The sequence below is a fragment of the Plutella xylostella genome, chromosome 17 (assembly GCF_932276165.1).
Source record: "Plutella xylostella chromosome 17, ilPluXylo3.1, whole genome shotgun sequence".
Lineage (NCBI taxonomy): Eukaryota > Metazoa > Arthropoda > Insecta > Lepidoptera > Plutellidae > Plutella > Plutella xylostella.
The window spans coordinates 11,534,097-11,552,893 of NC_063997.1; the positions used below are offsets into that span (position 1 = coordinate 11,534,097).

General features: G+C 40.0%; 1 protein-coding gene across 1 annotated transcript in view; it reads left to right on the forward strand.

Annotated features, from left to right (window-relative positions):
* Positions 1–339: 339 nt before the first annotated feature.
* LOC105387726 (regulatory-associated protein of mTOR) overlaps positions 340–18,797 on the forward strand; it is a 33,391-nt gene continuing 14,933 nt past the window's right edge. The window contains exons 1-12 of the mRNA XM_048626932.1: positions 340–659; positions 1,275–1,377; positions 1,958–2,079; positions 3,480–3,599; positions 3,971–4,117; positions 5,171–5,400; positions 5,805–5,987; positions 6,356–6,552; positions 7,478–7,588; positions 7,951–8,081; positions 8,405–8,479; positions 9,265–9,345. Coding sequence (XP_048482889.1) covers positions 477–659; positions 1,275–1,377; positions 1,958–2,079; positions 3,480–3,599; positions 3,971–4,117; positions 5,171–5,400; positions 5,805–5,987; positions 6,356–6,552; positions 7,478–7,588; positions 7,951–8,081; positions 8,405–8,479; positions 9,265–9,345 — 1,683 coding nt within the window. The 5' untranslated portion in view covers positions 340–476. The remainder of the gene's footprint in view (positions 660–1,274; positions 1,378–1,957; positions 2,080–3,479; positions 3,600–3,970; positions 4,118–5,170; positions 5,401–5,804; positions 5,988–6,355; positions 6,553–7,477; positions 7,589–7,950; positions 8,082–8,404; positions 8,480–9,264; positions 9,346–18,797) is intronic.

An 18,797-nucleotide genomic window follows, 5' to 3' on the forward strand; every position in this document is an offset into this window, starting at 1 on the left:
GGATGTTCTCCGATCGGTGTCGGTCTTTTAGCCCGAGACGAGAGAGGATGGGCCTCTAGTACGAGTTTTGCAATTTATCAAAAGGACATCTCTAACGAAAAGGCCGGGATCTTCCCGTTACATATAAAAAGTACTTATGTTCCTGTTCGGTTTAGCTTTTCTTGAGTTATAAATAGCAGAACTGATACGACTTTCATTTATAAAATAATAAATCTCTTCATGAGCTTCGATCGTTATTCTGGGGAATATTGGAAGAAAAAAGAGTGTTGACGTATCTGTTAAAAATTATTTTGAAACGCACTTAAAAGAAAAAAAATCTAGTCTGTGAAGTAACTAGCTAATCTGTAATCTAAAAAAAAAAACATTGAAAGATGGACGCGCACATGATCATGATTATGATTCCTTGCTGTTGAAAATGTATTTTTACAGTGAATAGGAGTAAAAATTGTAAAATTCAGTAACTGTGTTCAGTGAAAATGACAGACATGCCTCCTTATCTCGTTGCCAAAGATGAGGAGAGTGAAAGTGGGCAAGTGGACAGTGAGACCTCTGGGGAAATAGACGATTGGGACTTACCTCTTGTTTTTGATGAACCCAAACAAACAGAACTCTATAAGCCTGATGATCGAGTGGAACACTCCTGGAGACTCAAGGAGAAGGTAACTTGACCAGCAAAATACAATTTAAAAGCGTTTGCAGCGAACTACTGCGTTTCTGCGGCAGCTCGCAAGATCAAAACAAACACACATGGTGCAGGCACGATCGAACGAAAACTACGTTTGACACAATAATTCAAACTATTAATTAGCTAACATATCATGCTGAATTACTTAATACGTGAGCTATAAACGTGTTTAAAAGAACTAGTAGTATTTATATGAACAAGGTTATTGTCCATTAAGAAATAACGAATATAACAATATTTATTTTCGCAGTCTAAGTAGGTATAATTTCATCTAGTTCAATTTAATACAAATATAATAAATTATCATGATCATCAGCCTTCTACAACCCACTTTTGGGTATAAGCTTCCTTATAAGTTTTACATATTTTCTGGACTGTGCTGCTCTAAGCCACTGCCTTTCCACATTGACATCATCATCTGACCAGCAGGCAGGTGGTCCGCACATAGGTCCACATCCATTTAATGACCACCTTTCAGTCACCTCCTTTGACCTACTGTCATTATTTATTTCTTATTATACTTATGTATATTAGATTTTTTCTTTGACCATCCCGTTATCATTCCCTATAATTATTCAATGTGTTCCAGTACAAGACTCACTGTGTGGCGCTGGTGCTGTGCCTCAATGTGGGTGTGGACCCGCCGGACGTCGTAAAGACACATCCCTGCGCCAGGCTCGAGTGCTGGATTGGTGAGTTACATTCTACTGTTATCACTATTCCTGTTCATATGTTAATGTGTAATATAATCACTAAATTATTATTTGCTAAATTAAGGATACTGAAAGAGACTTTTAAGTTCTACCAATTGATATGTGCTGAATTTTTTTCAATGAGCTTTACTAGATAGCACATGAAACAACCTCCACAGAGTCTCCCCTCACAGCCCTGGTAAAGCTAAATCAATGACTCCGTTTTGTTGTGGCTCACATCAGCATAGAAATTTCAAGAAAAATAAACCAATACTGCTCCCTCTTTTTTATTATTATAACATTGACTGTATTTACTAGATGTTAGTTTGATATTGTTTGACTTTTAAATGTAATGTAATTTTAGATGTAATATTAATTTTGCATGTTATTATTTGAAACAGGACATTGCATGTTATAATTATAGTATACCTACACTTAATTTGTACGTCCAACTAGGACAGAACATAGCGCTAATTTTAAAACCCTACCATCATGTTGTACCTATGTTTCACAAATAAATAATTTTGATTTTGATTTTATAAGTTCTTGGCAATTTTCGTAATAACCATCTTTCCATCAGATCCCCTGTCGCTGTCTCCGACCAAGGCGTTGGAGAACATCGGGCACGCGCTGCAGGCGCAGTATGAGCGCTGGCAGCCGCGCGCGCGCTACAAGCAGAGCCTCGACCCCACCAGTGAGGAGGTACTGCTATAAGAGGAGGCTTGTGCTATAAGACCCGCAAAATGCTTTGCGCCAAGCCATATTTTTTTCCACTGCTGGCAATCATAGAATGTCAAAGATGAGCAATAAGCAATTAAAGGGTTATCACTTCTTCATGTTATTTAATCCCGCTGCATAGCATCCTTTATTTTCAGAGATCTCTATCTATCTTTTATTAAATATACATGTGCTGCCTATCACATCACCTATTAAACAAAAAATTATTGTAGTGATGTTCATATACATACAGATATGCTATGCATAGAGTATGCTGTTCTGCATAGTCATAGTGGATATTATGGTAGACAAAATCACCTTCAAAAGTAGTAAAATGAATTTGTAAATTAGAATTCATATTTTGTACCATGAATAAAGTGGATTAACTGTGATTGAGACAAACACTGTCATAGATCAGGTAGGGTTTAAATTAAAAGCTTATTTTCACACTTTTGGACTAAAGTGGATCCACTCCAACATAGGTAATTTATAGATGCAAAGTTGAGTGCTTTTGCTAATTAGCATAATGGCTGTCTGACCTTAATACTAGATTAAATTCGTGGCGCGTTCGCGTTAGCCTTCGGCTGGCGGACACTGCGTCAACTGGTAATTAGCATGACTACCGCCTATTACTCCTATAGCTTCAGCCTGAACTATACTTTAGTATGAACTTCAACTATTAAAAAAAATCGTATAAGTATATTTTATACACTGTAGAAAGTTATAATACGTATTTACTGATTGGGATTATTATCGAAATTATCGCAATTTGCTACAGAAAACGTATTCCCAAGTAAAACCACTTTAATTGTACTAGGGTAATAGTAAAGCCATGTGATAAGGCATTGTTTTTAGCTCAGTTATGCAACACGAGTTGCCATGCAGTATGCACTCTACGGGTAGTGAGCGCGTATTGTGTTTCTTTATCAATGGAGTTACGCAACAGTTTTACTACTGCTTTCTCGTGTGCAGTTGTAGGTTGTACTACTTGTACTCCTGCATGCGTTATCGGTACTTTGAACTATTGTTATTACTAGTTGTATGGTTGTACGTTTTTACGATAAAAGGTATATTGACGTTAAAAAATCATAGATTTGAGATTACTACGCTTTATTTTGCTTTAGGTACAAGACTATTCCTATGAATTTGACATGAAATCCCGAAAATCCTGGTATTGATACGAGTTCTTGCATAATTATACGAATGCGCCAAGGTGTTGAGTTAAAGACTGTGAGTCATCTTACGACTCACAGCTCCCTTTCAGCTACATTGTAAAACCCTCACCTATCACCTTTATCAAATGAGACAGCTTCATCAGCAGCTACACATTTTCAGAATTTTGCATGGTACAAAAGTTTGTTACATCATCTGTCCTTGTCCCGCAGGTGAAGAAGCTGTGCTGCTCGCTGCGGCGCAACGCCAAGGACGAGCGCGTGCTGTTCCACTACAACGGACACGGCGTGCCCAAGCCCACCAGCCAGGGGGAGATATGGCTCTTCAATAGGGTCAGTACTACTGGATTACCTACGCAGCGTTAGAGCCCGTAAACAAGACGTCGAACGCAGTGTTCGCAACATGCGCGTTGTAACGCTCACTCTTATGGAACACAAGCGAGTGGCTCCCTCACATAAACACGATAAGATGTCGCGTCGAGTTACTCTCTTGCTTTTTCCATTGAGCAACTGTGGTGCATTCGGGACATGGATTTTGCCATGGCAATAGACTCCCCCTTATTAGTGCCCCTCACAGGGTACAGTTCCATTCACGCAAGTTGTTAAGGTACTTAAATTTATCCCCTTTATCAATGATACGATGTGTAAACAACCTGCATTGGTCAACTCTCCCGAACAGTACAGTAATGTGACTCCGTTTCCAGGCGTTCACCCAATACATCCCGCTGTCGATGTACGACCTGCAGTCGTGGATGGGCGCGCCGTCGCTGTACGTGTACGACTGCTCCAACGCCGGCGTCATCGTCGACAACTTCAAGATCTTCGCCGACCAGCACGAGCGGGACTACGAGGTAAATAACAATGTATAGGCTGGAGTCACGAAAGAATAATGTCTACCGATTTACTCTCAATCAAAATTAAAGTCTAAATTTACTGTAGGGTGAGTTCACCCTACAGTAAATTTTGTCAAGAAGTAGTCATTATACAGTTTTTTATACAAACAGTTATTCGTAGCTGGCAACAGTTTCCTGCCTGCACAGCCGAAAGGGAGTGATTATAGAGGTAATTCTAAACTAGTGTTGCCACGAATAGTGAATTGGCCGAATACCGAATACCGAATATTCGGCGACGCTGCCGGCCGAAGCGCCGAATATTCGGCGGCCGAATATTCGGCGCTACAACCTGTTTTTTTGTTCCTGGAACTGCTTTGAAGAAGTCGCTACAGATTATATGAGAAATGCTAATTATTAGGAGGCAGAATGCTGTGGCAAACGAGTTGAATTTTTATTTGATAATAGTTCGCCTAGATCGGATGGCCGATCCTTACAAGTGGTGGTCAGCAAACAAAAAACAATTCCCGAACCTTTTGAAATTTGCAAAAACTTATCTTTCTTCACCTGGAAGTAGCGTTTATAGTGAGAGGTTATTTTCTGAGGATGGTTACAATGAAAATTGGGCGCAATCGTGGGCTACCAAAAAATGCTGAAATGCTCGTTTTTATCCAGCACAACTTACTACTGATTAATTTTAAGTACTAAAATGTTGTGATTTGGAAATAAATACACAATTTTGATTAAAATAACAAGTCATTTTTTACATGATTTACTATTCGGTATTCGGCCCGAATAGTACGCACTATTCGGCCGAATACCGAATACTGAAAAAACTGGCCGAATAGGCCGAATACCGAATAGTTGCCGAATATTCGTGGCATCTCTATTCTAAACAACTTCTACTACTTTTTCACGAATATCCAAAAGTTGTTCAGAACAGAATGACCCCCTCATCACCTCCTTTCGGTTTACTATACCTCTTTTGAAACACCCTCTATATCGGAGCCTGATTGTGCAAGCTACGACAGTCTATTGTTATCTTGGCATTTACGACTCCTCAATCTTCAACAGCTACAAAAATCCAAGGCTGGCACGGGCACCCCGCCTCCTCTCGTCTCCTACGCCGCCTGCCTGCAACTGGGCGCGTGCGCGGCGGGGCAGGCGCTGCCGGCGCACCCCGAGCTGCCCGCGGACCTGTTCACCGCCTGTCTCACCACGCCCGTCAAGATGGCCGTCCGGTGGTTCGTGCTCAGGTCCACGACCAGGGTCACGCCGACTAATGTGCACGATTTGATTGATAAGTGAGTTGGAGTGTTCGTTTTTAATGTTGATGATGGTAACAGCGTACCTAGCCTGCGCAAGGTTAGCCCGCGACAAGAGTCCGTTATCGACGTTGATAAAGTTGTTTATTACGTGTTCCACTAACCACAATGCCGTATTTATGGTGAATCGCGATATAGTGACGATTATCTACGTAGATAATGGACCCGTGTAGCAGGGATTGGGTCGACAAAGCTCTTTACTTACTTTATTACAAATTAGGGCCCGCTAGCTAAGTGGGCCCGTACACGTAAGGTCAAATAACTGAATCTTCAGTCAAAAAACTTACTTATTGAGAACCTTCTCCTTTTTTTGTCAGCTAAAATAATAATAACCCTCCTCCACCAGTTGTCAGCTAAAAAATATAATAACCCTCCTCCCCCAGGATCCCCGGGCAGGTGACGGACCGGCGCACGATGCTGGGCGAGCTGAACTGGATCTTCACGGCCATCACGGACACCATCGCGTGGAACAGCCTCGCGCCGGAGCTGTTCCAGCAGCTGTTCCGCGCCGACCTGCTCACCGCCAGCCTGTGCCGGAACTTCCTGCTCGCCGACCGCATCATGAGGTGACCAATGGGAGGGCGGGGTGACGGGTGGATGTGACAAGAGAGATGTGATTGGAGCGCGCTTTGTTGCTCGATCGCGATTGGTCTATTGCGTTGGCGCTCTCTGAATGCTCTCCTATTCATGACTGATTTGATTTTCTATCGTGAATTGAACTGTACCAGGCAACCTGAACAGATTACGGACACATTCGACATCTAGCAATACACCTCATCATCATCAGTAACGGACGGACTTATGGATGATGACGCCTGTTTTGCCACAAATGCCAATTATGAATTCATTTAGTGAAAAAAAATTAAAAGCATCTAACAAATCTCAGTTCTACACAAACTCATAACCTTACTCAACATCCACATCACCCCGACAGATGCTACAACTGCACTCCAGTCTCGTCCCCCGCTCTCCCGTCTCTGGCCAGCCACCCGCTCTGGCAGGCGTGGGACCAGACGCTGGACCTGGCGCTGGCGCAGCTGCCGGGCATGTTGGGCCCCGAGCGCCGCCCCTACCAGCACTCGCCCTTCTTCCGAGAACAGCTCACGGCGTTCCAAGTGTGGCTCGACCTCGGTAAATGTATGAGAAGTATTGAAGTTGGTTAGGTTGCTGCTAACAAGGGTGTGGTGGTGGGTAAAAGGAACCCGGTATACAGACAAATTTAAACAAACAGGATACGATTCAAAAGCTTATATGCGTGCTAACCGAAATGCTTATGCTTCTCCTCTGCATGATATTATGTGTTGTGTCTAGCTGAAAGGCAGTCACAAAACTCTTCATTCTGAAAAACTTTGGATCTAGACTTGCTGGAATAGAATAGAACACGACTGAAAACATTAGTTGTTAAGTTGGTATTATAACAGTCCCTTCACACACAATTTCCTGACCGAACCTCATTAGATTTTTACAACTATCGAGTTATATCTAGCGCACCAATATTTTTTTCTTGTCATTGCACACACCTCGTATTTAAGTTTTTCATACCCTCGCTACTTGCTGCACAATTGAGTAATGTACCTCAGCGCTTCTCCCTCCATACTTAGCGATGTACTCATTAAAACAAGCGGCTTGCTGCTTTATATTCTTTAGAGCCCAAACACTAAACTACGTACGGTGGCCTGCGCCTAAAAGTATACAGGCGGAGTTTTTAAAATAGCTCCCTGATGATGAAGGGACCAGCTACATCTGTTATAAATCCGGGGACGTGTTGTGTGTGATGTGTGTAGCAGTGGTGTTTATGTGGATGTGCTTGAGCAGCATGTGAGCTTGAGATCGCTATTTTAAAAACTCCGCCTGTATACTTTTAGGCGCAGGCCACCGTACGTGTTTCAACACGTCCGCTGTCGCGCTCTCTCATATCCACATACACACCTACGAGTGGGAAGGAAATGTTTCAGCGACGTCGCCTCGCAGTTTTGTCTACTGACTCGACTGTATCAAATATATAGGACTTGTGAAATGTCTGTCTCTATCACACGCTAACCTCCCCTCTCCGCAGGTTCTCCGTCGCGGCCGCCGCCAGACCAGCTGCCCATGGTGCTGCAGGTGCTGCTGAGCACGCTGCACCGCGTGCGCGCGCTGCAGATACTGTGCCGCTTCCTCGCGCTCGGTGAGTGTACCAGCCCCGCCCCCGCCCGCCCAGCACCAGCTGCCCATGGTGCTGCAGGTGCTGCTGAGCACGCTGCACACTATAGTAACTAAAACTCTGGGTAAGGAAAACATCTGTCGCTAGAATACAAATGAAGACATGTGAGGACCCTATTCATTGCAGAAGGTTAGTGGTTAGTAACTTCCATGCTATAGAGGATTTATGTATTTAGTTATTTGTAATTGTGGATTTATTTTGGTTTGGTGTCTTTTCAATGCAGTGAAGGCAGTAAGGAATCCTACCGCATCCCTAAACAAAATTGCATACCCAAACCCACTCACTCATAAAGTTGTTGCTCATGATGTTTGTTATTCTGCTTGCAGGTCCGTGGGCGGTGCGCGCGGTGCTGGCGGTGGGCATCTTCCCGTACATGCTGAAGCTGCTGCAGGCGTCGGCGCCCGACCTGCGCGCCTCCATGGTCTACATCTGGGCCAAGATCATCGCCGTGGACCCGGTACGTACATGCATACAAAACAACAAAATAACTGCCATCTTGATTTATGAACGAATTATAGCATAATAGAGGATTCAGAGCGCATCTTCATTGCAAATACATCAAGAGCAAAATCCATGAAGTGGGTCCCGCGGTGTTGAATTTTTCCACCCGCGCCGCATCCACTCCTCCAAGTGGATCTAAAAAGTTACTTGGAAGCTCATTGGTCCTACACATAACAAATTTATTTTGGGATGTTTGATAAATGACACCGTAACCAGAGATAAGCAATATCCATTCTCTTCATTCCTTGTTAATGAACATGTATTGTATTTTTGTTTCAGAGTTGTCAAGTCGATCTAGTCAATGCCAAAGGGCACAAATACTTCTTGTCGGTTCTACAGGATCCCACTGTCGATGTAAGTGAAACTACTGTTATTTACATGTTGAATATAAACCATTATGGCCAAAGTCAGTGGCCCAGTTCTGGGCATGTATTATTTAGCGACTTTGTTGGTTTGTCGTCGACACGATAAGAAGAAGATTATGGCCAAGTCTTAGAGTGCTATTTACTTATAACGAAATACGAAGTGCGCAGAGCTGCCATGAATGCTTTGGTGTGTTGAAGGCAACAAGTGAAGAGTCGATATTTCGTATTTTGACAATAGTAGCCGCCCAGGTGGTGATGTGTTTGTGGTGGTGGTTGTGGTGACATGCATTATGCTTGCCCGTAAGAAACCATAATTTCACATAAAAACACTAATCCTAACTATCCTTATCCTTACTAATATTATAAATATGCGAAAGTAACTGTGTCTGTCTGTCTGTTACTCTTTCACGCCAAAACTACTGAACGGATTTGAATGAAATTTGGTATACATACGGTCTAGACCCTGGGAAAGAACATAGGCTACTTTTTATCCCGAAATTCCCACGGGAAAACTTTTTAAGGCGAAGCGAAGCGCGCGGGAACAGCTAGTAATAATATTAATAAATGCGAAAGTAACTGTGTTTGTCTGTCTGTCTGTTACTCTTTCACGCCAAAACTACTGAACGGAATTGAATGAAATTTGGTTTACATACGGTCTAGACCCTTGGAAAGAACATAGGCTACTTTTTATCCCGGAATTCCCACGGGAAAACTTTTTAAGGCGAAGCGAAGCGCGCGGGAACAGCTAGTTTATTATAAAATGTTTTCTTGTAGATGGAGCACCGCACGCTGGCGGCGTACGTGCTGTGCGGCATCGTGGACAACTACCCCGCGGGGCAGGAGGCCGCGCTGCAGGTACCATATGACTACAGTCATCACTGAGTCGTACACTACTTTACCTTAGTACCTACCATCACAAAACAATCGAAGGTGGTGCGAAAGTATCTCCCTCCGCACCCTTCTTTTACGTCTCTTACACCCAGTTGCAGAAACGTCCTTTAAGTTTTAAAAACATCATTAAACCTTAAAGTCCAATTAAGTCGTTGCAGAAAAGCATTTTAATGTGATGTTTCATGAGACTTTTAAATTTATCTAATGAAATGTCAAATTTACCCTAATGAAATGTTAATGTCGTTTTTTCTTCATTTTTGCGTTGCACAAAGCCACATTAGCCACTAAAGTGACTTTATTTTGACGTTTGGTCCCTTAAAATATACTTCAAATCTAATGACCCAAAAAGCATCCATTATAACCAATTTAAAATTTATTTTCTTATAATAATGTACAGTTCCCCAAAATTGATAATGCACATAGAAATCTTCGTCATTGTTCGGCAACGGTCGTATTCCAGAGCGTTAGAAAACTATTATGTATTTAGAGTGGTTAAGTGCATTTTCTTCATGAAATTTTAGTAGAATTATGTAATTGGTGCTAAAAGAGATAATTGATTTATCAGTAACGAAATTTGATTCGATAATTCATAATATTCCATAATATTAAAATTTACTTCGAAAATGTTACAGTAGGTACTTTTTAAGGGCCCGTACAGGGTGACGTGCCGCGCCAATTTTGGGTTTTCAATGCTCTTCACACAGCACAGGCAGTGACACGCACACATGTAAGTTTGCACAGTGGGTCGATAAACTTTTACTCGCCAACTTTATTGACAATTATGTTCAAGTACATTTTGGGTGATTTTAGGGTAAGGTATAATTCTTACTTACACTGGTAGGCACCAGGAAAGAGTAGAAATTAATAGGGGTGCCACTTTACTCTATACTCGGAACCCGATTAGCTTTCTCAAACAAATGTGGTATTTACTTGTAGAAAGGTAACTAAAAGTATTAAAGTGGAGATAATAAGTTTCGGGCATCCTCCAGCCAACTGAACCCCGACGACAAAGCAAAGTAAATACATAGTGTCGCAAAAGGGCTATACTAAGCCAAAAGGGGATGACTCAAGGGGTCATTCTGAACAACTTTTGTTCTACGAGATTTGCAAATTCGCGAAAAAAAATATTCGTTTTCCATGGTAAAAAGTCACATGTCCAACAAAGTTTCTATGAAAAAGGTTTTTTTTTGTTAATTTCCAAAACTCGTAGAGCAAAAGTTCAGAATGACCCCCTGTCTTACTCCTTTTTACCCGACTGCCGAAGGAGGAGGGTAATGTTTTTTGATTGTGTGTATGTATATATGTATGTTTGTCTGTTTCTTTGTTCCCTCCTGTAGCCTAAACGGCTTGATAGATTTTGATGTATGAGGTATTGTTAGAAGCGTATTGATGGCGCGATGGCTATAGGCTATGTGACGTTCCATTAAAATGTACATAGCGCCCTCTTGAGGACATAACGTGATGATCGAAAAAATAATAATTCAACTTTGCCGTGTAAGGTATCAAATGAAAGGACTTGATTTTCGCATTACAAAAATATGCATATTGAAGGTATTTAAATAACAACACCAAAATTATTGAAATAAAAAATGATCATGAACTACCTACCGACGTAAAATTTCATAAAATAAAAACAACTAAAAAGTTACAAATAAAAAAATACAATTATAAAAAACTAAAAACCTAACTGTACGCTAAAAACATGAAAACGAGTCCCAATGTTAATGGAAAGTATCGCAGGCGGGGACCAACTTGACCGCCACTCAAGGCCGTTTTCTAAGTAACATTCAGCTAAATGGTGAACCCTCTGCTGGTATAATTTGTTTATATACCGCTTTTTCAATACCTCTAAGTACATTTTTTGGCAGCATAATATTTTTACTTAATTTTAGGGTTTCGAACGAAAGAAAAAAAGCAACCGTTATAGGATCTCTTTGTTGTCCGTCTGTCTGACTGACTGTCTGTCACCGCCCTTTTTCTCAGAAACGGGTAAAGATATCAAGCTTATATTTCGCATAGATGGGGAGTACCCCTGTACAGGGCCCTGAGTGCGAGTTTTTTCACACTCAGGGCCCAGAGCGGTGTGATCCGGCTCGAAGGACCAATGTACAGGGCGGTATGCAATGTCACACTCTGTATAAGATTATTGTCAATTAGAGATGTCAGGATGTCAGGGTGTCAGAATGAATACATAACCGATACGTATAAAGGTCTATAATGTACTAAATCTTAAACTTATAATAGTCGTAAATGTAATAATCGTGTATTTACAAAGATGTCACGACTTCCTTAATTGGGGGCGCGCATGTACGCGCTGTCATCAAATAGTCTCATGTATGAGTGGCTCATACATACTGCCACCCAAGAGAACGAAAGCTACCTAGGTTAACTAATTAACTGAATCAAGGTTAAGTCTAGTCTTAAATATTTTACATGTCATCACGTTAGTCAATGTGCAGTAACAATAGTTTAGTGCAAGTTAGTTCTATTCCTAACTATAACTAATTACAAGATCTAATGCAAAATATCTTAATCAAATGTCACTGTATGGTCTATCATGAATGAGGACGTCGATTTATTTAGATTGTTCAAAGATTGATTTGAGTCACGACACTTCACTGGTGAGGCTACTTGTATATGACAGGGCACTACCTCATTAGCAACACTGCACTTGCACTCACTCGCTCCCGGCCTCCGCCGGGTCATCTCGATCGGAGGCTCCTCTCGCGTACGCGGCCGCTCCTTGCATCTTTGCCTTAATTTATACAGGGTGTACAGAAGTATCACCACTACTAGTTCTCATGAAATACTGTAGTTCACGATGTGGTGAGGTAGCTCATCATTAGTGAATACATCTGGAGTTTGTGACTTCAGTATGTCAATTTTCTGCTGTATTTCATTATATAGTTGGGTATGGTTTTCTGTGTTAACTGTATAGTGTGGCAACGTCGTGTTGATGATCTCATTCAGTGGGGATGATATAAAAGGTTTTAGTGTGTCAATCTTCATTTTCATAACACAGCCCTGACCTAGTGCAATGATTCTCGTGCATTGTAAGCGTTTCGTCGATACTCCAGCTGGGCATAAAATGCGAACGTAGCATTCCTGGCAGCATGTAAACAACCAAGAGTCGCGTGCGTGTAACTTGACCTATGTGTCTGTGCATTTCTTTGTCTCAGACCGACAGTAGGTATTTAATGTTATTTGGTATTTAAAATCAGATGCATGTCGCATAATGACTCATGTGTTTTGAGGCTGTACACGGGGTTTTCTAAGGGGCATAGCAATTTGTTGTCATTCTGCTTAATGCAGATTTAGATGTCGTTTTCTGTTATCGTTATAAAATAAATAATAATAAATGTATCGGTGTCAAAACGACGTCATCCTCAGTACATTCATACAGAGCCTCGAGTAAGACAAGCCTCAATGTGTCAAAAATGTCGAGAACTCTTCTAATGTCAATACTTGTTTCGGATGACGCTTCATGCTGCGCACGGCAGCTTCCCAAATTCCCTGCATGGTGAGATTATTGAGAATGTCAGGAACCGTGGGGGACTGCACACCTTGCACCAGTGGTCTCCGTCGGCGGCCGAGAATTAATGTCATGTTGCAAGTAGAACCTCTCCTAGGCTCCACAATGCTCTTGTCAAAAAATAATATGTAATTTGTCACTTGCACTGCAATTTGTGCTGTAACTGCAAGTGGAACCTCTCCTAGGCTCCACAATCTTCTTGTAAAGGATATGTCAATTTGTCACTTGCACTGCAATTTGTGCTGTAACTGCAAGTGGAACCTCTCCTAGGCTCCACAATCTTCTTGTAAAGGATATGTCAATTTTATTGAGAATGTCAGATGTGTCTAATGTAGAAATCATGTCAGTTTCATACGTCTGCGCCTGAACCGATTTTACGATACAATTATAATAATATGCAGTTTCTATTTCGGTTTGTGTCAAGTAGGCAGTTCTAGTAACATTGACCTTGCCCCGAGTAGCGGTAATGAAACGCGAAACCCAACACATGATTCGTACGCACCGGGTTATTGAACTGTGCTTCATCAGCATTTCTTCAATCAGCGGAGTTGTCATTTGAATTGCATAACCTTGATGTTTTTAGTGAAATAATCATGCGACTTGTCAGGGGATGTTTCTAATTTTACATGATTATCTTCTCCAGAGGTTGCTGATAGTGTCAATATGTTGTTGCAAATAGGCCTCTGTCTTTCTATGCGCAGAGACTTTTTTGAAATTGTCGCGAGTTTGCGTATTTGCTGTTATAATCGCCTTTTGACGACTAAGCAAATTCTCCATAATGTCAGGGAATGTAAGAATGGAAAGATCTTACTTGAATGGCGACAGCTGCTGGCGTTCACTCACAACCTGGCGAGCGGCTGGTCTGCGGTGTGAACTGCAGCGCGGACCTCTCAGGAACCGTGGGAGACTGCACACCTTACACCAGTGGTCTCCGTCGGCGGCCGAGAATTGCATCACAATTATGTCAGTTTGTCACAATGCACTGTAAACCGTGCTGTTTCCGAACCGCACCACGCAACCCGACACAAAAGATAAAAATGTCACTAAACCCGTTTGCCGTACGTTTCGCGGGGTCCAGCTCGATAGCTCGAAGGACCAATGTACAGAGCCCTGAGTGCGAGTTTTTTCACACTCAGGGCCCAGAGCGGTGTGATCCGGCTCGAAGGACCAATGTACAGGGCGGTATGCAATGTCACACTCTGTATAAGATTATTGTCAATTAGAGATGTCAGGATGTCAGGGTGTCAGAATGAATACATAACCGATACGTATAAAGGTCTATAATGTACTAAATCTTAAACTTATAATAGTCGTAAATGTAATAATCGTGTATTTACAAAGATGTCACGACTTCCTTAATTGGGGGCGCGCATGTACGCGCTGTCATCAAATAGTCTCATGTATGAGTGGCTCATACAACCCCAAAAAAAATATTATGGTACTCCCTGTCCCACACAAGTAAATTGAGGCTTATATTTTTTCCAGTTATTTTGATGTGTATCCTTTTTTTTCTTTGTTGTTTTGTATAAGTATGTGTTTCTTTTCTTTAAATCTGTATTTTTTTGTTGTTGCTGTCTATGTGTCGAAAAAATGTATCTTTATCTTCAAATCACGCCATCTATCGTTTGTTTTTTTTGTGGCTACTGTCTATAGAAGAAATTCCGTCATTGACAATTTTACGTTACGAATTTATTTTTATTTATTTTATTTTTATTTTTACATTTTCGTGGAGAATCAACAGCATTTTGTTAATAAATAATTATTACTTATGAACACATAACAACTTAATGCCATTAACAGAATGAACTTAGTAAACCCAGTAAACCTAACACATCCAGAGGAAAAACAAAATCTCTTTCTCTCTCTCTGAAAAACATACTTAATAGCCCAAACTCGATGCTTTTAGCTATTAACATCTTTGAAATAAAATTGAGCCACCACCGTGTTACTGCCCTCATCAGATCCTCACGAGACCATACCTCAACCAGCACCAAGAGACTGTATTTTTGATCCCTAACCTAATGTTTGTGCGTATTGTCATCACTTAGATCCATTCGCTATATTCCTGCTCCTCATCAGACCTTTACGAGACTGTAATATCACGAGAATATTGCACACTATCTAATTTAATTTAATGTATTGGATATACTGGAAGAATTATGCTTCCTCAATGAGCCGTTTTCCTTGACAGCTGTCAGTTGAGCTTTTGGGTATGCCGATAGATGGCGTGAAAACGCAGTGTACCAACTGTCAAAAATTACATAGAGAGCAAAGAGTACTAAACTCAGAATAAGAACTCACTAGTTGTGATTAAATGTCGGGTGGTAGCGCGAGCCATCCTTCCGAGGCTCAGACTGCATGTGGCTTGGGATAGTGCTAAGGCTAAGTATTCTGTGAATAGTTCTACCCGCGCCGTTTGAACGGGTGCTGCGTGCGAGAACTGATTTTCTATTTTTATTTATTGTATGATCCTAAATAAGATCCCAAAGAAATACTTACAAGACAAGATGAGAATGTGTGCCGTCGCAACTTGTAAAAATAAAGGACATCATAAATTTCCAAATGATGAAAGCCAGGCGCAACAATGGATTAAGCCGACTCGGATAAATGTGCGAAAAATTGATTGGAAACTGCGAAAAGAATCATGGTTGTGTTCGGATCATTTCATACCAAGTGATTTTCATTCACGTAAGTAAGTTAAATCATTCGCGGTAATGTAAATTAACCATTGTTACATAACATGATATATTATCATCATAGAGAAAATAATACTACAATACTACCTACCTACGTCACTTTCACATTTCGTTAGCCTCACAGAATAACATGTGATCTGAGTGTGTTCTGAGGGTTTGACAGTTGGAACAACCCTAGACAATGCCATCTATTTCTCCAAAAAGGAACTTTTTTTTTTTTTTAACAAACGCCTCATTTCAAATCAAATTATGTTGGTGTCATAAAAGTTGAAAAAGTGCAATGACAACCAATGTGCAGTGATTTTGTATCTGTACACGATAAGATCGCGAGCTGTCAGTGCTGCCTAAACCGACGTGACCCTTCTTTGGAGGCCAGCGGCCAACTGAGTCAAACGTCACTTGTGTTTATGATTTTATAACACAGAAAGCCGCCATAGATATTTGTATGAAGATTTGATGGAAAAAAATTGCTCAAGTTTGGGATTAATTTACACAAAATAAGTGTGTGTTTATTAAAAAACAAGGTATTAAGCGCCTAGTCCAAGCCTTTAACTTTATAATATGATAAAAATCATATGAAAATTCTTAATAATTACGACACAGTTGTTACAATACGGGAGTGTGATTGACTGGTTTTTCTTGATATTCTGAAATTAATTTACAGTTATCCATAATCATTTACTTAAATTCGAATGATTCAGCACCTAGCTAGACTCTTCAACTACCTGTGTGATTTTTTTCAAGGCTGTAGAGCATCATTTACTACATAATTCTATGACAATGCCAACCCTCGATTCCCTATTGCAGACCCTTAAGTGTCTTACTGAAGCTGATGTAAAGATGGATCAAAGAAGGTTTGAATAACACAAGGTTTATATTATAAGGAGAAATGGATTTCAAACACAGGTTTATATAAAAAAATTGAAATCTCAGTTCAAAAGTATTTACAGCACTGATTATTTCACATTAATAAAAATGTTTACATTAAAATCTCAGTTCAAAAGTATTTACAGCGCTGATCATTCACAATAATATTACAATTACAAACTTGGTCTTTTGGGTGTGGCTTTATTGGCAAAGTGAAGTCTATCAATGTGACGCATATTTTATTCTTAAATGTGCCTCATAATATGGCATCGTCAAAAATAATTAAAGTTGAAATTAAATTCACATTTGAAAAAAATAACAAGAACGATGTGTAATTGCAGCTCTTTATAATTCCACAAAAGTAATATTGATCTTGAACTTGAGACCCTTGACTGATCGGTGACAGCCACCGACCGCCAAAATTGTTTTCGATTATGTGTCACATGATATTGACTACTATTTCTTTCGAACAAGGATCAAAATGCAAGTGCTTTGTTTAAGGCACTGATTCGGGTGTTTCCGGGAATACGACAGTTTGCGAAGATTTGCATGCGCATTATTAAGATGGGAGAACTGTATGTATTTGAAACTATTTTAATCAGTGTAGTGTCTTAAACAGAATTGTAATCGTTATTATAGCAGAGGAAAACATTAATGTGCTTGAATTGGAACAAATACACAAGTATTCATTATTCATTCTTACCAAAATTTCGCAATCTATCTATGCAGTGTTATCTCTTTATAAATAAAAAACAGTATTTTAAAATTGTATTTTTAATGTTTAATATTACTACAATAGTAGGTTATTCATATTTATAACTATGATTGTTGAATAATAGTTATCTATTAAATTCTCTGCGGGTTGTTAATGCCTGCACCTCTGGCTCTCTGATGAAACCTGCCCAGCCTGCATCTGCATATCCACGAAGCGGCTTTCCTGTACTTCTTCAATACGTAAGGCAATGGTCTTCCAGAAAATCTGGTCGTTACAGCATCTAACCTACCAGTTAAAACAGTAACGAATAACGCGTTTTCTTCCGCAGTTTATTTCAGGTCACACCTGCATTTTTCACTTGTTTATCTTCCAGTATCGGCATAATTTTGCAGTTATGTAGTTAAGTAGGTAAAACAACATTGTAATTATAAAGAAAAACGATGCGGTGGTATTGTTTGTTGATCGTTATTTGTTGACATTTCATTTTGCGTTTTGTTATAGGTGAATCAAATCTCAGAATAATGTAGAATTTCTTTGATTATTGTAATTTTATGCCAAACTTTATGATTTTTGCATGATCAAAACGCATTCGTTCACTCACTTCTACTCAAAAGTTCATTCATTTCCTAATGAGCACAGAGTATAGTGCCACAATCTTATCTGTTCCGGTGGTCAAAATGTGCAACTAACGAGACGTCATTGTCAAACGTCATTTCATACTCTGTGCGTTATTTGAGTTGTCAATTTCTGCGAAGAGGCTGACGCTACGTTATTTAATTTGTTTTGTGATTTTCTGCGTGAAAATAATGCCAAAAGCGCTAAAATGTGATGCAAGAAAAGTAATACTAGATATATTGGCTTTTATGCAGGAAGAATAACGTATTCAGGCGCCTTTAATTCCGTTTGAAAAATTGGAAGAAGGAGTTGCAGCGGCTACAGGTTAGTGTTGCCAAATATGACGAATATTTTTACCCGTATACTCACATGTAATTTTATTAATATTTTCACCCCATCCCGTGCCCCAGCAGTGGGGACGGGATGGGTCATAATCAAAAGTAGGTATATAATATTTATCTTTCTTTGATTACAGGTGACATGTCACTTTAAATCTAAGGCAGTATACCAAGAAGAATTTCGCGCACCTGCAGCGATTTTAGACGAAATAATGATGATTAATGACATCGGAAGAAATTGCTTTTTGTTCTTTGTCTGAATTTCTTTTAATTTTATGCTCTTATTTCTTGTTACTTTAGAAAATGTAAAATAAAGTGTTCATGAATAAATAAATAATAATTAATAGTTTTTTTTTTAAGTCTGTCTATCTCGGTATTTTCACGACCCACAGATCTGATATTACTTATACCATTGTAATCTAGATTTAATCTCCTATATCAGAACATAATTAGAGCCTATTTTATTTCTGTTCGCCGTGTGCAAATTTTTCATACAACAAATGTCGTTTGATATAAAATATCCTCTTTCATTTACCCAATTTATCGACCCAATATTTTGATTTATCTATACCTACTTATGAATGTACCTAATTATAAAATAGGCAATAGCAGAAATGCATTGTCGTTTAAACCACAAATAGGCAAAATTTAAT